The 19,051-nt window shown below is 40.6% G+C and overlaps 1 protein-coding gene across 1 annotated transcript in view; it reads right to left on the bottom strand.

The window, feature by feature from the left end:
• IRAK3 (interleukin-1 receptor-associated kinase 3) overlaps nucleotides 1-19,051 on the bottom strand; it is a 47,562-nt gene that overhangs the window by 6,852 nt on the left and 21,659 nt on the right. Inside the window, exons 3-5 of the mRNA XM_012642010.1 lie at nucleotides 15,206-15,270; nucleotides 10,895-11,009; nucleotides 9,906-10,024 (exon numbers count right to left, since the gene is read on the bottom strand). Of these exons, the coding sequence (XP_012497464.1) occupies nucleotides 9,906-10,024; nucleotides 10,895-11,009; nucleotides 15,206-15,270 (299 nt within the window). The remainder of the gene's footprint in view (nucleotides 1-9,905; nucleotides 10,025-10,894; nucleotides 11,010-15,205; nucleotides 15,271-19,051) is intronic.

The raw sequence follows: 19,051 nt of genomic DNA, 5'->3' as shown, positions 1-19,051 counted from the left end.
TTTATAGGATACATGTGATGTTTTGATACAGGCAAACAATGTGAATTAATCAAATCAGGGTAACTGGGGTATCCCTCACTTCAGGCATTTATCATTTCTTTTGTTAGGAACATTCCAATTCCACTCTTTGAGTTACTTTAAAGTATACCCTAACTTATTGCGGATTATAGTCACTTTACTGTGCTATCAAATGTTGTTCATTCTATCTATCTAACTATATTTTTGCACCCATTAACCATTGCCACTTTACCCTCCTCTCTAATACCCTTCCCAGGCTCGTTCTACTCTCTGTCTCCATGACAGCAATTGTCTTTAATATTTAGTTCCTACATATGAGTGAGGATATGCGAGATTTGTTAAAGATATATATTTTTAAAGGGGTTATTGATGCCCATTGTCCAGCCCCCGAGTGCCTGGCAATTCTCAGGAAAAGCCAGGATTCCACCCAAAGAAAGACGGAGGGAAGAGGGGGTGGGGAGCCTCATATTGGCCCCAGAGATAAAGAGGACCCAATAGCCTCTCTGTGACAGCTGAGGCAACAGGACACATATGCTGTCTGTGTCACGGCTATTGCGACACCGAGACACCCCTCACCAGATGTCCTGCCTCTCTTCACCAGATGAGGCAAGACCCGGTGTCCCTGAGAGCCTGCCGGTTACTGGAAAAGTTGTCACACACGCCCCTCCCCTGCTTGAGCAAGCCCTGTGTCCTACACGAAGCTGAAACCCTTTATCCCTGTTGGATTACGGAGCTTTCTCTTTCTTCCCCACTGAACGTAGGCAGGTCTTAGAGACAGTACTAAAGCTTGTTTTTGCTTTGTTGGTGCCTTGTGAGTCTAGGTTCTCTGTGCAAAGGCCCAGTCAATCAGACGCATTCCTTCTTTAAATGTGCAACTTCGACTCTAACAAAACTAGCACAACCTCCCCAAGCCTGTTTCCTTGTAGGTAAAAAGATCTGACAGAGCTTATCTCACCGAGTTCTTACAAGGATTAAATGGGAAAACACAAATAGAGTTCCTAACACTCAGAGGGCCTCGAAATCTGCTTTAAAAGATGTAGGCTGGCCATCGTCCATCCCACACCCATGACCTTACCTTAAAATCAAAGAGGCTTGGCTGGGTATCTCTAGAAGAAGTTCAAAGACACCAATTTAAGGTTGTAGGATGACCCTGGAGATCTGAGGACCTTTGGGCTAATTAGTTTCAAGAAATCAGTTGAGTTTTAAAATAATTCCAGAGAAGTTCTGGACAAACCTAATTAAAGTAATATTTCTAGATATTTTAAGACAACGGAGAGGGAAAAAAACTGTTTGGCATGTATTGTGCGCGCACGTATATATGTATAAACAAATGAATGTTGGGGTTTGGATACAGTGGTGACAAATAGAATTAATAGGAGAAATTTTAATTTATGTCATGTTTCATTGTTTGCGCATCCCTCGGAAAAAATGAACGTATTTGGATATTTTAGAAGAGGGGAGGTACTGAGGGAAATAGGAAAATCTAAGGAAAAAGAATTGTTTATATCTAAAATGTTCCTGAAAAATAAAAATAGTTTTTTTGGAGTGGAGAGGGAGAACGAGGAGACTGATTAATTAATCATTCAAACAAACAACCAGACGGTGTTTCCTGTAGGCGTTGACGTCCTGTTCAATATGAGCTGGAGTCCAACCTTACCAGTCACAGCAGCCGCAGGAACAGAGACATCAGGTCTGTGGGCAGAGGCAGGAGGAGTCTGAGTCCCTGGGTCCTCAGGCGAGGGTGACATGGCTGCTGGAAGGGGCCAGTCTCTGCTCCCCACCCTCTCTTCCCAACCATGCAGTTTTCCTGTCCCTCACAAAGGAAATTCTCCACGCACTTGCTCATTCTGACCTTCCATCTCTGATCGATCTTCATTTAAAAAAATTCATTTCGAAGCAAATGGCTTCTCCCTTCCTTTCTTTCCTAGACCACGTCCCTTGCATGAAAGACTGTTTCACTTGGCAGGAGACAAATGGCAATACCGATTAAAGAACATGATTTTATAGGAAACATTAGAAACGCTTCTTGCTTTGGAAACATTAGCTGAAATGAACGTCTGGCACGGAAAATGCTAAGGATGAAATGCATTTCAATTTTAAATCATTTGTAAATGTGAAAACAATTAAGCTCGCTAAGGGAGAGGATGGAAATAACTAAGAGGTTTACTGCTTTCAGATGCTTCTAAGTGTTCCTGTAATTCAAAAATGTCTTCGTTTCCCAAATAAAAATGTGAGGGTCTTTAGCCAAGAACACAGACTGCAACTTTTCAAGATTCTTTTCTTTAAATCCTTTCCTCCTCGAATTCCACCATCTGGAAGTGGATTTTGTTTTTATAACAGTCTCACTGAAGAGTTCAAATTACTAAGACATTTTTTGGGCTAAATAAACCAGCAGACTGGTTGAAAATACCTTTGAAATATGGGCGTTGCTTCCTCCTGTGGGTGTTCCTCAGCCATGTCCTTGACAGTCTCTTCCTTAGAAAGCTGTTCACTCTCAGCACGTGGACAAGCGAAGACTGCGCCAACGCTGATCTCCAGCACAGATCTGCCCCTCAAAGCCTGCTGCCTACTGTCATTGTCACTAGAGTCCGGCGTCAACACTTCCAAATTTCCACACGCTAATTATGCTCTTCTCTCCTCCCAATTTCCCTGTCTCTGCTGATGAAGCCAATACACTCCCAGTAATCCTAGACCTTTAATTCCATAATAACAGCATGATTGTTGGACTCACACAAACATGGAAGGGAACCTCCCCTTCCCCATCTACAGCCATGTGACAGAGGCAAATTACTAACCTCTGTGAGCCTCGGCTTTTTCCTCTGTCAAACTGAGATAACAATAATACCTAAACTCAGGGCTGTTGGGAGGATTACTAACAAGTTATTCAGTGGGCGTTTGTGTCAGGTCTAAAGTCCTTTGGCTGTCATTGAACTTCCTAAGCCATCTGCAGCTTATCAGCCATCCTTAATGCATTTGCACTTAACCAATGCAATCAGGATAAACTGTGTTTATTGTTGTCTTGGGATCTTCTTTATTATGTTCCCCTCATTTTGAAAATACTCTCCCCTCCCTTATTTTTATCCAAATCCTCTCTGCAGCCATAAGATTCACTTCCTCCACAAAGTTTTCACTCAACTACTCTGAATTCCAGTGTTCCTCCTTTCTCCAAGTTCCTACCATACAGGACAGCCTGAGCTACATCACTTGGCTATTACAGAGACCACCTAATGTTGTCGACTTAAACATAAGGCTGAGTCTACAGAAGATATTAATACTAAGTAAGTATTTGTTGATATAATCAATTCGTTAAAAGGATTTGAAACCATAAGTAGCCTTAGACTGCACAGCATAGGAATGGCAAATATGTGGGCCAAATGTTGCCAAAACACTTACCCTCCCAAAACAGCCTCCCATATCCTTGGCAGACATCACAAATTGAGTTCTGAAAGCAGCTACCCTGGGTTCCCTTTCAACACTGCCTGGGGGAAATTATTGTCAATCAATCAAAGATAGAATGTGAGACAAAACTGATTTGTCATAGCTGCTAGAGTATAACGGCTTCTTTTTCAGATGAGGCAAATGAGGCCCGCATGGTTGACATGACTTGTTCCATCCAAAACAGCCTAATGGCAGAGCCAGGAGTAAAACCTAGCCCTTCTATGTCCCTGTTCGGTGCTCTTTTGATTTACTACAGTTACCTGAAGAAAACATCTTTTTATTCAGCTACTCATGAAAGATTAAGAAACTGTTGATTACAAAGAGAAATGAAATGAATTTTTAGCTCTTTTTTTTTCTTTAGAAGTATACAGATAATTCCAGCGACAAAATGAACTAATGGGTGAGTCACAGGATTTTAGTTGAATACAAAAGAAGTTCTAATAATTACAGCTGCATCCAAATGCAGCAGGACCCCCACAGCATGCTGGGCCCCCATGATGGCAAGAGGCCAAGGATGGATGAAACACTGAGGAGGGGGCGGAGGTGGAAGAGACTCACCTTAGGTGGGAATAATCATAGCTTATTGCCAGGCCCCTGGCTGTGCTTCTCGTATAATATCTCACTCCATCCTCACACCCTGGGAGGAGGTGCAGTTCTACTGCACCCACTTCCAGACGAGGTAGGGGACTAAGGCTCAGGGAATTAAGTGACTTTCCCAAGAAAGTAGTGGAGCAGGCAGTGACAAGAGACTGGGACAACAATGAGATCACTGGGGTAGTTGTTGAAAAGGGGAAGGAAAGAGAAAAGACTGGGGAAAGAGCATTTCAGGAAAATAGGCCTTTCAGGACTTTGCCTAAGGCCTGTTCCCGGTGGGCAGGTCGCTGGAAGTGCCTCCTACACATAGCTGAACTCATCCCAATTCAGAAGCTGATCAGGGTAAAGCTTGGCCAGAATTTAAGAGAATACAAGGTCACATCATTCTCTTGTCACAATCCCTGTGTTAGGTAGATAGCAAGGGATTTGGGGTCTCCTAGGGACAAAAGTGGGTGCTGTTGCATTGGTGCAAATGCCCACCTGGGAAGAAGGACAATGGTGGACCTCAGGCCCCCATCTTGGTCCTGCCCCACCCTAATCCTCTCCGAGAGACTGCCCTACCTGGGGGAGAAGGGAATGCCCTATGAGTCTGCCAAGGATAACTCAGCATGCCAGCTGCAAAAGAATGCAGAGGACTCTCTAGCCCATGGGCCAAGCTGCATAGGTACCATAGAGTCCAGAAATTGGCCTAGAACAACCGCATGTGTAGTAATGCAACTCCCAACTGTCCAATCAAAGTGGCTCTACGGTGATGTCTGAGCCACTAGGGAGGTCCCAATCCGGCACTATAAAGCAAGTCGCAGACCATAACCAAACTCTCTTTTCCTGCTGTGACAAGAGGGCTGGTTGTCATCTGTGGAGTATGTATCTTGCTGTGTAAACCTATATCTTGCTCTTGCTCTATAATCCTATCTTTCTCACCATCAATAAATTTCACCTCATGCTTGCCTTACTTTGATGCGTCTCGTCATTCTTGACCATGGACGTGCCAAGAACCTACATTTTCACACTGAAACCCGACACACCTAGATTTGTGCGTAAAGAACACGATACAAAAACAGGCAGGTGTAATGCCAAAGAGTTTGAAAGCAAGAAGAGGTCAACTAGAGATCATTTCAATTGGTTCTGAATATACAACTTTTGGCCACCCTCTGGCTAGAGAGTGACCTGGGTCTGAACCCAGATTTGTGTGCTCTTCCCACATCATCATCATCCTTCTCCCACTGAGGAAGGAGGAAGTGAACACCATTTCATTTTGCTTAGACAAAAGATGTTGCTCATTGTTCACACTTTGGACACTAGGCTGCTGAATAATGACCTTCCAATCTTCATTTTTAAAACAATTTTAAAACCATAAAAATGTGAGATTCTCTGCCAGGCACAGTGGCTCACACCCATAATCCAGGCACTCTGGGAAGCCGAGGTGGGAGGATCACCTGAGGCCAGGATTTCAAGATCAGCTGGGGCAACATAGTGAGATCCCATCTCCACAAGAAATTAAAAAAATTAGCTGGGCATGGTGGTGCACGCCTGTAGTCCCAGCTACTCAGGAGGCTGAGGCAGGAGGATCGCTTGAGTCCAGAGTTCAAGGCTGCAGTGAGCTATGATCATGCCACTGCATTCCAGCCCAGGCGACAGAATGAGGCCCTGTCTCAAAACAATAAATAAATAAATAAGTAAAACATACAAAAATGTCAACAAGGCTTTATTTGGATGGAGAGACTTATGGCTCTTTTTGTAAAATGACTTATTTTTTACTTCTACTTTATGTTTTTTAAAATTTTATTTAAAGGAGTATGTTCTATTCTAATAACAATAAAAATAAAGTCTATTAGAAAAAAAAGAAAACTTGGCATCGGACCTTTGTATCTCAAACCTATCTCAAACCAAAAAATTAGAAGTTCCAAAAGAGAGTCTCCAATGTGCTGGGATTACAGGTGTGAGCCACCCCACCCCACCCGGCCTCAAATGATTTAGAATAAAGTCTTCCGTGACTCATCAGTCTGAAGCCCAAATAAAGAAAAGAAAAGAAAAGTAACAACATCTTCCATTTTTCACTCCTCCAACAAAAACAGAGCCCTGACTTATTCATGGGAAAGGTCACTGTTCAATACAGATTTTGAGAGGTCCTTCTTTTGAGCCAGTTATCAGGATTTAGAATAAAATTGCATCCCTCCTAGAAGCTATCTTTCCCCACATAGATTTAGAGAATTAATATGACAAAGGAAGAAGAGGCAGGGATTTCAGATCTTCCTAAAAGCTCTGAGCTGTACACAGGGCCCAAGCACCTGGGTGGCCCAGGTTCAGAGCAAAGTGGAGGATTCATTTAAAAGAGATTCGGGAGGGTAATGTAGGTCAGCCAATTCACGTCTGGCTGATACTTGCTGGGGACTGACTGTCATTACCACCTGACAGATGTTCAGTGGCCTGAATGAACTGAGCTGGTCTCCTTCCAGTTTCTAGAGAACAGGTGTGCAATCACTAAACAAGAGGGGGGACTCTACTGTCACAGTTGACACTGACTAACATCTTTGCAGGCAGGTGCAGCAGAAAGGCCAAGAGTTCAGTGGCTATGGAAGGGGCCGATTGGCTCTGGAAAAGGCAGGGACACACTGAGGAGCCCTTGTGATACCAGAGTTCTCAAACAAACACCCACAGCCTTGGAAGCCCACACTTTGACACATGCCTGGGTGGCCATAGTCTGCGGATGAGTTACATTCGAGTCCTCAAACTATTTGGAAAACTCAGAAAGGCAACAGTTGTCAGCAGCCCCTCCACCAACTAAAAAGTAAAATACATTGCTGGCTGCATTTCTAGTTCAAATCCTGCTCCTTCCATAACATTCTCCTTGTCTCTGACCAGATCTCTTTTGGTACGCTGTATCTTTAGTACCCATTGGGCACAGGTCTATCAGTGCTACTTACGTGATTTCACAGTTCCGCATATCCAGACAAGTATCTGGGATACTGGCCCAGAACAACTGGCCTCCTTTTAAGTTTGAGACCCCTGAGAGGCTCCAGAATCTTTCTACCTAGGGAAGCCTCTCAGACCAACCACACACTGGGCACACTCACTGTTGCACTATATTTTGTGTTCTCTCTCTGATCACCAGGTTGATCCTTTAAGGACAAGACTATTACCATCAACGTCGCCCCCACCATGGTCTAACACAATGCTCTGCACACAACAGATGTTCCATACTAAATGGAACATCTGTTTGTCAACTAAAATGAATGTGATTCTCCACATATTCAATAAACACATATTAACACAGAAGTGATCGTCATCTTACAACAGAGCTTAGTTTATGGGTCCACTTTTCAAACACAATAAATTGACAATGGAGGTAAGTCAAAGAGTGGCCACTACGCCACTGAGCCTCTGTCCTTGCCTCTCCCACCACTCCCTGATCAGTCAGGGCAGAAGTCACCCCTGGTTGAGTGTGTACTCTTTGCTAAGGACCATACATACCTTATGTCATTTAACCCTAAGAGACAGAAGCCACTAAATCTACTGCTAGCATTGTGCAGAAAGACTGAGGCTTAGCAAAGTGGAGAGATTTTCTCACAATCACATTTTAACTGGAAGGTCTGCTTCTTAAATCAGGTCTCTGATTTCAACATTAGGGGTTACTGAGCTAAGAGGAAAGGATGGGAGGAGAGAGGGGGAAAGTACGTGAAAAAGAAAAATCCACTTTTCAGAGCTCTGTCCTGTCAAGTCTTCCTCCATAACTGTGATGGTTGCCATAATCACCCCAGAACCAACCCCTTTCAGCTCCCTCCTTAGGCCCCAGGAAGGCTCTTGTTCCCCAGCAGGGAGAGTTGGCTGCTGATGGGTCACAGCTAAGTTCCAGCCCCACTCCGGGGCTGCTCAGACGCAGGAGTGCAAAGTCCCGAGTGCCCTGCCTGCCTTTGGGAAATCTTTAAGGGCCTTCCCACCTGCAGTGCTTCCCCATGGCATGGGCTGAGGCCTCTGCTACAGCAGTATCCCAGCCCTACCTCTCCAACTGCCCAATTCTGGCTTTTTCCTTCCCTCCCTTAAGAACCTCCCGCAGGAAAATCTCTGCCGCTGAGCCCATTCCCTGGGAACCTGCCTGGAGACACTAACCCACAGTGAGAAAGTGGACGTGTGGGCCCACAGCCTCTGCTCATCTCGCACTGGGAGAGGCATGCAGGACAGGCACATCTGAATCACCTTGCCTAGTGTCAGCTTGAAAAGTACTGAGAAGGCAGAGCCTGCCTGTTTCTCTTCTTGCCCTGATGTCCTCGTTGCTCTAGTTGGTGGCCCACTCTGTCCTCCTCTCCCATCAAGAACTACTAGGTTATTAAGGTGAAATGTCCGATTAACTTAAGTACTAAGTTTGACAGTTGATATCATTCCTCAGAAAAACAAAGAAGCAATCAGCACCCCCTGTGCTTATGTCAAAAGCACACTGAAAGCTTTTTGCAAGGTATCTGGTAATGGTTCAAAGAGGCAGCAGCCTTTTAAATTCGGTCTTCCCTGATACTCAGCAAAGGTATATTTATATACTTTTGGACAGGTTCAAGATAAAGGGAAAATAGAAAAAAATTCATTGGAGAGGTTTGCTATGGTATATCTACTCTACTGAAGAACAAGGAGGATGGAAGAAGTTGCTTCTAATTTTCTCATTTCTCAAAAATGAATACTAGGGTTGCTACTTAGCTTGTCACTGGTTAATATACAAAGTTATGAGACAGTAGGCTCAGAAGAATGAGCAAGACACTGGAGTCTCAAGGACAAACAATTTTAATTGCTATTTGCTACTGCTATCTTGAAGGAATCCCTGTATAAGTCACCTAATCTTCTTGAACTTCAGTTAAAAAAAAAAGTGAGATAAATAAAGGTTCATTTCACAATATTAATTATATTTCAGGTATAATTAATAAAATAAAGATAGATGCTCTTCGATTTATGATGAGGTTACATCCTGATAAACCCATAATAAGTTGAAAATATCATTAAGTTGAAAATGCATTTAATACACCTAACCGGCCGGGTGCGGTGGCTCACGCCTGTAATCCTAGCTCTCTGGGAGGCCGAGGTGGGCGGATTGTTTGAGCTCAGGAGTTCGAAACCAGCCTGAGCAAGAGCAAGACCCCGTCTCTACTAAGATTAGAAAGAAATTAATTGGACAACTAAAAATATATAGAAAAAACTCGCCGGGCATGGTGGCGCATGCCTGTAGTCCCAGCTACTCGGGAGGCTGAGGCAGGAGGATCGCTTGAGCCCAGGAGTTTGAGGTTGCTGTGAGCTAGGCTGACGCCACGGCACTCTAGCCTGGGCAACACAGTGAGACTCTGTCTCAAAAAAGAAAAAAAAAATACACCTAACCTACCAAACATCCTAGCTTAGCCTAGCCAAGCTTAAACATTCTCAGAACACTTACATTAGCCTACACAAAGCCTATTTTATAATAAAGTGTTGAATATCTCATGTAATTTATTGGATACTCTACTGAAAGTGAAAAACAGATTGGCTGTACGGGTACTGGAAGTATGATTTCTACTGAACGCACACCACTTTTGTGCCATCATAAAGTCAAAAAATCATTAAGTCAAATCACTGTAAATTGGGACTATCTGTACACAGAATTGTCTATCAGACATTGTTCATTAATAATTCCCAAAGATATTGTAAACTCTCCCTCTGGCAACATAAATATAGCTTTTTAAATTTGGTAAGCACATTTTTATTACTAAAAATGTAAGATTTTAAAAACTAACACACATACATACTTACCAGGAGAACTACAGCAGAAAATAATGTGAAGTATGGACTCACCTGTGATGATGGAAGGGCTTTCAGGTATAATCTAAAGCTCTGGGATCATTTACCTTGATATGCTGCCACAGATGATCGAGCACGGTTGAGTGTTGTGCAAGTAATGAATGGCTTTGGATATTCCTATTAATATACTGATTCGCAGGTGCCAAGAGAGTGGGGCCGTGTTACCCTAAAAAGACAACAGCAGTTGGTTTGGCTGCACATTCTAAGTAAAAACTATCCATATATTTATTAGAATGAAGTATGCCAGAATAGAAATAAATGGCAAGGTGGGGTAAGGTGAGGGAATCAACATTCTGGTTTGCCACAACCTATTTTTAATTCCAGATGAGTTTCTCTCTGCTACTGATAACAGTTCTAGGCCTCTTTTTTTAGTTTTCTTTTTTTATTTTGTTTGGTTAGGCCTCTTTATAGACAATGAAAACACTCAATAATTTTTAATATTAACTTAATCAAAACATAGGTAGTAAGGTAACACTTTAAAAGCTCATTAACTAAGATTTTAAAATTATTTGTGGCACAATCACATGGATAATTAAAACTAATCTGCTTTTATTCTAACTGAAACTCAACCTATTTGGAATTAATTTTTAAACCTACCCTTCAAAAACATCTTACGAATCTTATAAGAAATCATGGCATATATTTGACTTCCTTCTCCTTAAGGAGCCTGTATTACTTTTATGTCTATCCTTTGTATTGAAGGATACTTTGCATAAAGTTATACAAGTTAAAATTATCTGAGAAATAAGGTAGTTGGTATAAACTTACAGGAGGTATAGAATCAGTGAGGAGTAAGGGCCCAGAAAATCTTTTGCCAAACATGTTGCGCAAAACATGGTAACTCGGGTTATTTGTACAGACTTCTAAGAGCAAGAAATTAATTCCAGGAGAGATACTCTACTTCCTTGAGAAACCCATCCTTAGCTATCCCCTCAGGCAAACACACCTTACCCCTCCGCTCTCTCAGAAAGTTTCAGCAGCTATCCCAGGAGTTCAAGGAATCAGAGGATCAGGCAGAATAATAGATATGACTTACTACACACTGTAATCTGTCAAAAAGCGTTCCATTTCTCATATACGGATAAACCAAACAGAACTTCTCAGTCTCTGTAAAATACGCAGCCAACTCTAGTATATTTGGATGATGAAACCTTGAAACAAAAGATTTTTAAAGTCATCAAATTGATTATTCAAATAGGAAATGAACAACACCCTGGTTTGGGGATAGTAAGGTGGGATGGGGAATCGGTTTAAAGCACAATATAAATTCGGCTGAGAAGTAATTTCACTGGACACACTACACAAATTTGCTTTCCAAATTGGTCTAAAGAGTTCTAACAAATACTAGTTACTCTTTTTGATTGACTATGATAATGCAAATATAAATAAAAATCAGTTACCTTTTTATACTGACAATGAACTATCCAAAAAAGAAATTAAGGAAATGATCCTATTTATAATAGCATCAAAAAACCCCCAAAATTCTTAGGAATGAATTTAATCAAGCAGGTAAAAGATCCATAAACTGACAACCATAGGACATTGATGAAAGAAACTGAAAAAGACACAAATAAATGGAAATATATCTCATGGATTAGAAAATTAATATTGTTAAAATGTCCATATTACCCTAAGTTATCTTCAGACCCAATACAATCCCTATCAAATTTCCAATGGCATTTTTAACAGAAATAGAAAAAATAATCCTAAAATTCATACAGAACCATGACAGATCCCAAATAGTCAAAGCTAATTTGAGAAAGAAGAACAAAGCTGGAGGCATTCACTTCCTGATTTCAAACTATATTACAATGCTATTAGTAATCAAAACAGTATGGCACTGGCATAAAAACAGATACACAGACCAACAGACTAGAATACAAAATTCAGAAATAAACCTACACATATATGGTCAACTACTCTTTGAAAAGGGCACCAAGAACACACAACAGGGAAAGAAAAGTCTCTTCAACAAATGGTGTTGGGAAAACTGGATATCCATATGCAAAAGAATGAAATTGGGCCCCTGTCTTATACCATATACAAAAATTAACTCAAAATAGATTAAAGACTTAATGTAAGATTTAAGATTTGAAACCATAAAAATCTTAGAAGAAAACAGGAGAAAATCTCATTGACATTGGTGTTGGTGATGATTTTTTGGATATGACACCAAAAGTAGAAGTAACAAAAGCAAAAATAAACAAATAGGATCAGACTAAACTAAAAAGCTTCTGCACAGCAAACAGTCAACAAAATGAAAACAATCTACAAAATGGGAAAAAATATTTGCAAACCATATATCTGATAATGGGTTAATATATAAAATATATGAGGGACTCAAACAACTCAATAGCAAAAAAGCAAATAATCTGATTGAAAAATGGGCAAAGGAACCTGAGTAGACATTTTTCCAGAGAAGGCATACAAATGGCCAACAGGTATATGAAAAGGCACTCAACATCACTAATTACCAGAGAAATGCAAATCAAGGCCACAATGAGGTAACACCTCTCACTGTCAGAATGGCTATTATGAAAAAAAACAAGCAATAACAAGAATTGACAGCGGTATGAAGAAAAGGGAATGCTTGCACACTATTGGTAGGAATGTAAATTTGAACAGTCATTATGGAGGTTCCTTTAAAAATTAAAAATAGAGCTACCATATGATCTAGCAATCCTCCTTCTGGGATTATATTCAAAAGAAATGAAATTAGTGTCTCAAAGAGGCATCTGCACCCCCATGTTCACTGTAGCATTATTCACAATAGCCAAGATAGGGAGATATGGAATCAACCTAAACATCCATTGATAAATAAATGGATAAAAAAAAAATGATACACACACACATACACTTACACAGAGTGGAATATTATTCATCCATAAAAAAGAAAACATCCTGCCATTTGCAACAACCTTGATGAACCCGGAGGACATTATGCTAAGTGAAACAAGCTAGACACAGAAAAATAAATAGTGCACAATCTCAGTTATACGTGGAATCTAAAAAAGTCAAAGTCACAGAAGCAGAGAGTGGATCAACAGTTATCAGGGGTTAGGGGTGGGCGAAATGGAGAGATGTTAGTCAAAAGGTACAAACTTTCAGTTATAAGATCAACAAGTTCTGGGGATCTGGTGATAGATATATTAATTAATTTGATTGTGGTACTCATTAGACAATCTCTTTATACTATATCAAATCATCACATTATACCATTGAATATATACAATTTCTATTTGTAAATTAAGTATTTTTATGGCAAAAATTAACGAGTTAGAATAAATACTAGGTTGGCAAGAATGGGAACCCAGCTACTCTCCTACATGACTGCTGTCAAGTGTAAACTGGTTCAACTTCTATTATAGGACAATTTGGTACTATATAATACACATAACCATTTGATTCTATACTTTTATTTATGGGAATTTATCTTACAGATATATTCAAACAGGTACAAAATAACATACATACAAGATTTTCCTGTTGAAGCATTATTTTTGAATAATAAAAAGGTAGAAAAATATAAAACTCATCAATAGGAGAATGGTTAAGTAAATTACAGTACAGTGTATATAGAATATGAAAAGAAGCAAAGTGAACAATGTGTTTATACTACCCTTTGTGTAAAAGGATGAAAGTAAAAACAAAATACCTATTTGTCTACACATAAAATATCTCTGGAAATATATATAAGAAACTGATAACACTGTTGCCTTGTAAAAATCATCTGGGTGTCTGGATGATAATAATGGGAGAAAAATTTCTTGGTCTACCCTTTTGCACTTTTGGAATTTTGAAATGTCTGAATCTTTCTTTTTTTTGTTTGTTTTGTTTTGTTTTTTGAGACAGGGTCTCACTCTTTTGCCTGGGCTAGAGTGCAGTGGCATCATCATAGCTCACTGCAACCTCAAATTCCTGGGCTTAAGCGATCCTCCTGCCTCAGCCTCCTGAGTAGCTGGGACTACAGGTGCACATCACCATGCCCCACTAATTTTTTAAAATTGTATTTGGTAGAGACGGGATCTCGCCACATTGCTCAGCTGGTCTCAAACTCCTGGCCTCAAGCAATCCTCCAGCCTTGGCTTCCCAAAATGCTAGGATTAAAAAAAACAAAAACAAAAAAAACAGGCCGGGCGTGGTGGCTCACGCCTGTAATCCCAGCTCTCTGGGAGGCCGAGGCGGGCGGATCGTTTGAGCTCAGGAGTTCGAAACCAGCCTGAGCAAGAGCAAGACCCCGTCTCTACTAAAATTAGAAAGAAATTAATTGGACAACTAAAAATATATAGAAAAAATTAGCCGGGCATGGTGGCGCATGCCTGTAGTCCCAGCTACTTGGGAGGCTGAGGCAGGAGGATCGCTTGAGCCCAGGAGTTTGAGGTTGCTGTGAGCTGGGCTGATGCCATGGCACTCACTCTAGCCCGGGCAACACAGTAAGACTCTGTCTCAAAAAAAAACAAAAAACAAAAAACACACAAATAAAAAAAAACCCAAAAAACAAAAAACAAAATGCTAAGATTACAGGTATAAGCTACCACGCCCAGCCTGAATCTTACTTTCATAAGCAAATAAACAAAACTTAAATGTAAAAACTTTTTACCATTGTGTTTAGTTTTTTATTGACTAAATGATGTATACTAAGTTTTTATGATTGCCCTCCAATATTCTGATTTCTGGCCCTGGCTATGAAAGGAAAGTGATTCAGTACAATACCTTCTCTCCCCACCTTCCTCCCTGCCCCTCCACTTCACATGTTGGTTCAGAAAACATCTGAAAAGAACACTTTCTATTTGTAAAGGGTAATAAGTGAACTCTATAGGGTTGGGTCCTTCAATAAGGAAGGCTGCACAACTGCAGATACGAATATATATGAAAATGAAGTCATTTTGTCTCCAAGGACTCTTAGACTCATGAATGAATTCCCAAAAAATAATAAGCACATGAAAGGCACTTGATTTCTTTGTCTAAAACTCTCTTCCTGAAGAGAGTTATACTAATGAAACAATTTCTAGACTGGAATGTCTGTAAAGAAAAGGGGAAATGGTAAAATATATATAATTCTAATGTTCTAAGAATTATTACTCAGCCATGTTAGTCACACATGATTTAACCCACTTCCTTGTGACAGTTTCTTGTTAAAGTGTGTTCAAGTGAATTACATAAATGATCTATTTTAAAAGGTACTTTAAGGAATATACTGAAGAAGATGTCAAAAATTTACCCAACATTCTAACATACAACCCACATTTATTAAATGCCATGCCAAGCACAGTACTGTAAAATCAAAGAAGAACAGAGATGAAACCCAAGCACAAAGAGGGGAAAATTCCAGATAAGATATACTCACAGTAGTAAAACTTCAAGCTCAGATAAAAACCTCTTCCAATGTTTTTGGCATTGCATTTTTTTCTCCTAAGTATCATACAGAAAGACAAGAAAAAAATTAAGAAAATGATCTCTATTTCTGGGATTCTTAACCTAGGGTCTATGATCTGCCTAAATTAGATAAACTTTTTCATGTAAATGCACTTGATACTTTTCTGGGGAGAGAATCTTAGCTTTCATCAGATTTTTGAAAATCCATTAGCCCCCAAACAGATTTAGAACCACCGCTCTTGAATTAAAAGTTTATCATGCAATATATCATGTTGCCAAATTTTCCGTTTTAACTCTTTTACTGTATTTTGCACACATGTACATAAATTCAAAAGTATTCTATGTATTCAAAGAATATCCCATGACATTTAGAACCTCCCCACTTGATCTTCCAAAGAATCCAATTTGTGTTACTTATATTCCGCTGCAAAATTTCACTAATTTGGCATTTATGACCTGGGTCATTTGGATATGTCAATTCAAGTTTACCTTTGCATTAATTTTGAAAAGATGAGCTTACTAAGCAAATGATAATATAACTCCTTACCTCAAAGAAGCTTTTGAAGCTAGCCTAGTGCCTGACACATGAATATTGAATAAATTAAGTAATTCAGTAATATTGTACTGACCACCTACTCTACACCTGGCACTGTTCTTGATGCCTTTACGCATCTTGTATCATTGCATGTATCTGCATCTCAGGTTCCTAACTTCGACCCCCCACAGAAGAGTTATTAATAAATTAAGTATACTCCCAGGTCCCATCACCTGTAGGGCTCTGTCATTTGCAAATTGCTAGAGAAGGCAGAGTTCTGGAGCTATGTCCTCAGAGGGACAGAGGGAAAAAGGGAAAAAAACTCAACAGGAATCCGGAAAGCTATTTTCCAAGTTAAGCCAGGACATCAGAAATAATACATCAGGCTAAAAAATCATTTTCAAGGACCATTTTATCAGAATTTGCTTTTTACAAGACCACTGTCCTGGGAGCCAGGAGGACTGAGTTCAGGCCCATCTCTAACACTTGCTATTTGTGATTTTTTGTCAGTCACTTAACCTCCCTAAAGTCATAGTTTTCTTCCTCTGAAAAATGAAGGAGTTGGTTTTTGTGTTCATGCCAACCTAGCACTCTAACACCTGTTGCTTAAAGTGTGATCTATGTACAAAAAACTTCAGCTTCACTGGGAGCTGCTGAGAAATGCTGAATCTTGGGTTCCTGCCCATTATGCTGAATCAGAATCTGCATCGTAAGATAATTCCCGGGTGATTAGTACATATCAAGTTTGAAAAGCACAGATCTAACACATCTAGTACAATCCTCCACCTCAGTCCCTCTAAGAAAGGTAATCGGCACTGTCCCAAGGTTACAAAACTACATTTCTTCAAAATATGTTCTGTGGCTAAGGCTTCATTCAATGATCTCATCTTTCCTGATAAGTGTGTGTGTGTGTGTGTGTGTGTGTGTGTGTTGGGTTAAAGAAGGAGGTAGAGATAAAAGCAGAAGGGGGAAATTCCAACCACACTTCTATTCCCTACCTTAAGAGGGAGTTAAAATGTAGGGACAGTAGGACTTTGGTCCCTTGTAATCTCTAGGTTTTTTTACTCCTAATGATCAGCAACTAACTAAATTCTTGAAAAGGGCATGTATGCTTCATTCAATTCATCCAACAAACATTTATTGAGTTTAAGTACTATGGGCCAGGCTCTGTCGTAAGGTACTAGGATACAAAGGCAAATAAGAGCTCTTCAAAGAAAGCCATCTAGTCCGTTGGGAGAGGCAGACAAAGAAATCAATACTACAGGCTGAGGCTATGATGCTCCAGCTACACATTGGAAGCTCATCAAAACCATACTGGAGGGGTCAGAGGCAATCAAGAAAATAATGTCTTTAAGACAGGAAGGGACAGGGATCTAAAGGCAATGACATCCCATTCTGAAGCGAGACTCAGAAAAAAAAAACCCAAAAGAGAGTGTGATTTGGTGGCAGCTGCAGAGAGAAGAGGAAAGCAGAGCAGAAGGACCCTTTGGGGAGGTGGCCCTGGGCTCAACCGTAAGAGAGTGTACAAATGGATGTCGGCACTAAGAAAAAAGAAATGGGCTTCATTCAGGAAGGCCACCTCTAAAGCAACCACATACTATTTGTTGAATGATTTTACCAGTAGACTGTTTCTTTATTAGACTTCATTTTGTCAGGAACCTTGAGATGTCTATATAGAATTAAGTAGTGCAAAATACAATTTGGGAAAATGGAGAAATCAGGTTAATAATTTTTTAAATGGCTTTGTAAAATAAGCTGCAAACTAGGAATCACCTTAGATTCTTCCTTCTCCCCACTTTCCCAGTCCTATCCAACAGATCACTAGATTTGGTCCATTTCACCTCACCTCTTATACATACCTTCTTACCATCCCCACAGACTTTGCCCTGGCTTACAGCATTAGCTCTCAACACCGGCTACACATTTGAACCACCTAGGAACCTTTTAAAAAATACTGATGCCTACCACCACTGCCACTGTTCTGACTTAACCAGTTGCTACAGGGTTCATTTTTTAAAAAGCTCCGTAGGTGATTCTAAATGCAGTTAGGATTGAGCACACTGGTTGATGCCTTGCCCATTTCTTGGTTTACACATCTGAAATATCCCTCTACCAGGTGTTCTGCTTTTGGTCTAATTCTTGCCATCTTTCCCCCAGTTCCCCTGCCAACTTCCAATCCATTGTCTAACCTGTCATCAAAGTTATATTTTAAAAATACAAATCTAAGCCTTTCGCTCTCCTACTTAAAAACCACCCACGGTTTTAAACCTACCCTATCTTTCCAGCAATACCTTTTGTCACTACCTTCCCTCCGCCCACCTTCCCACTCCACTCCACTGGATGAATGCTTATTCCTGAGAAAGATCTGTGTTTTCACACACACACCCAGGTATGTGCACCTGCTAAGTACTCCACCCAGACTGTACCTCCCCACCTTCACTGCCTCCCAAAATCCTACTCATCCTTCAAAATCCAGCTGAAAGGTCACTTCCTTTTTTCCACTTTTCCATTTGTTTTCGAAAATGTTTATGAAGTGCTAACTCTGTGCCAGTTACTCTTCTGGGTGCCAGACACACCCCTCCTCTGGGTGGAGAGAGTTGTGATCTTTTGTGTGCCTCTGTGACCTACAAATTCCTGCTAAAGTACTTCTCCCGTAGCCTTCATTTAATCTTTTGTTCAGCTGGCTGTTTCTCCCATGGGACTGCGAGCTCCTGCAGGACAGAACTATGCCATATTCATCTCTACATGTTCAGTGCCCGGTCCATACAAAGAGTTTAGTAAAGGCTTATTGATCGTTAACCAACAATGAAGAAAATGGAGAGCAGCTCTTTCATGTGCATGTGTTCATACCCATCTCCCACTGACTCCTGAGTTTGGTCCCCTTTCTGCCTCACTGGCTGCAGTCACCCAACTGTCTTCTACCCTTCTACTCTGATCATTGGCCTGTTCCCACTTGAAGCCTCCTCTTTCCCACCCTCCTGAACTTTGATAGAAGACAATTTATAAAGTAGCACCAAATGCCAAACTGTGACTTAGCCTGAGAAGCTGCCTGGAGAGGACACTGCTCATCCTTAAAAGCCAGGAAAACTGGAGCAGACTGGCACAACCTGACCCGCTTAAGCAAAGTCCCAGAGGTCCTACATGGCTTTTCACAAAAGTCTTTCTCATGCAATAAATTGGGGAATGGGAAGGATTTAACTTTTACATTCCCGCAAGACAGGCATCCATTTTCCCAGTCATCTGAGGTCATGTATTTTATTTCTATTTATGAATTTTTTTTTT

This window comes from Propithecus coquereli, unplaced genomic scaffold (genome assembly GCF_000956105.1).
Source record: "Propithecus coquereli isolate 6110/MARCELLA unplaced genomic scaffold, Pcoq_1.0 Scaffold172, whole genome shotgun sequence".
NCBI lineage: Eukaryota > Metazoa > Chordata > Mammalia > Primates > Indriidae > Propithecus > Propithecus coquereli.
Note: the sequence above shows the minus strand (reverse complement) of the source record. Positions and strands in the feature narration are given on the sequence as shown.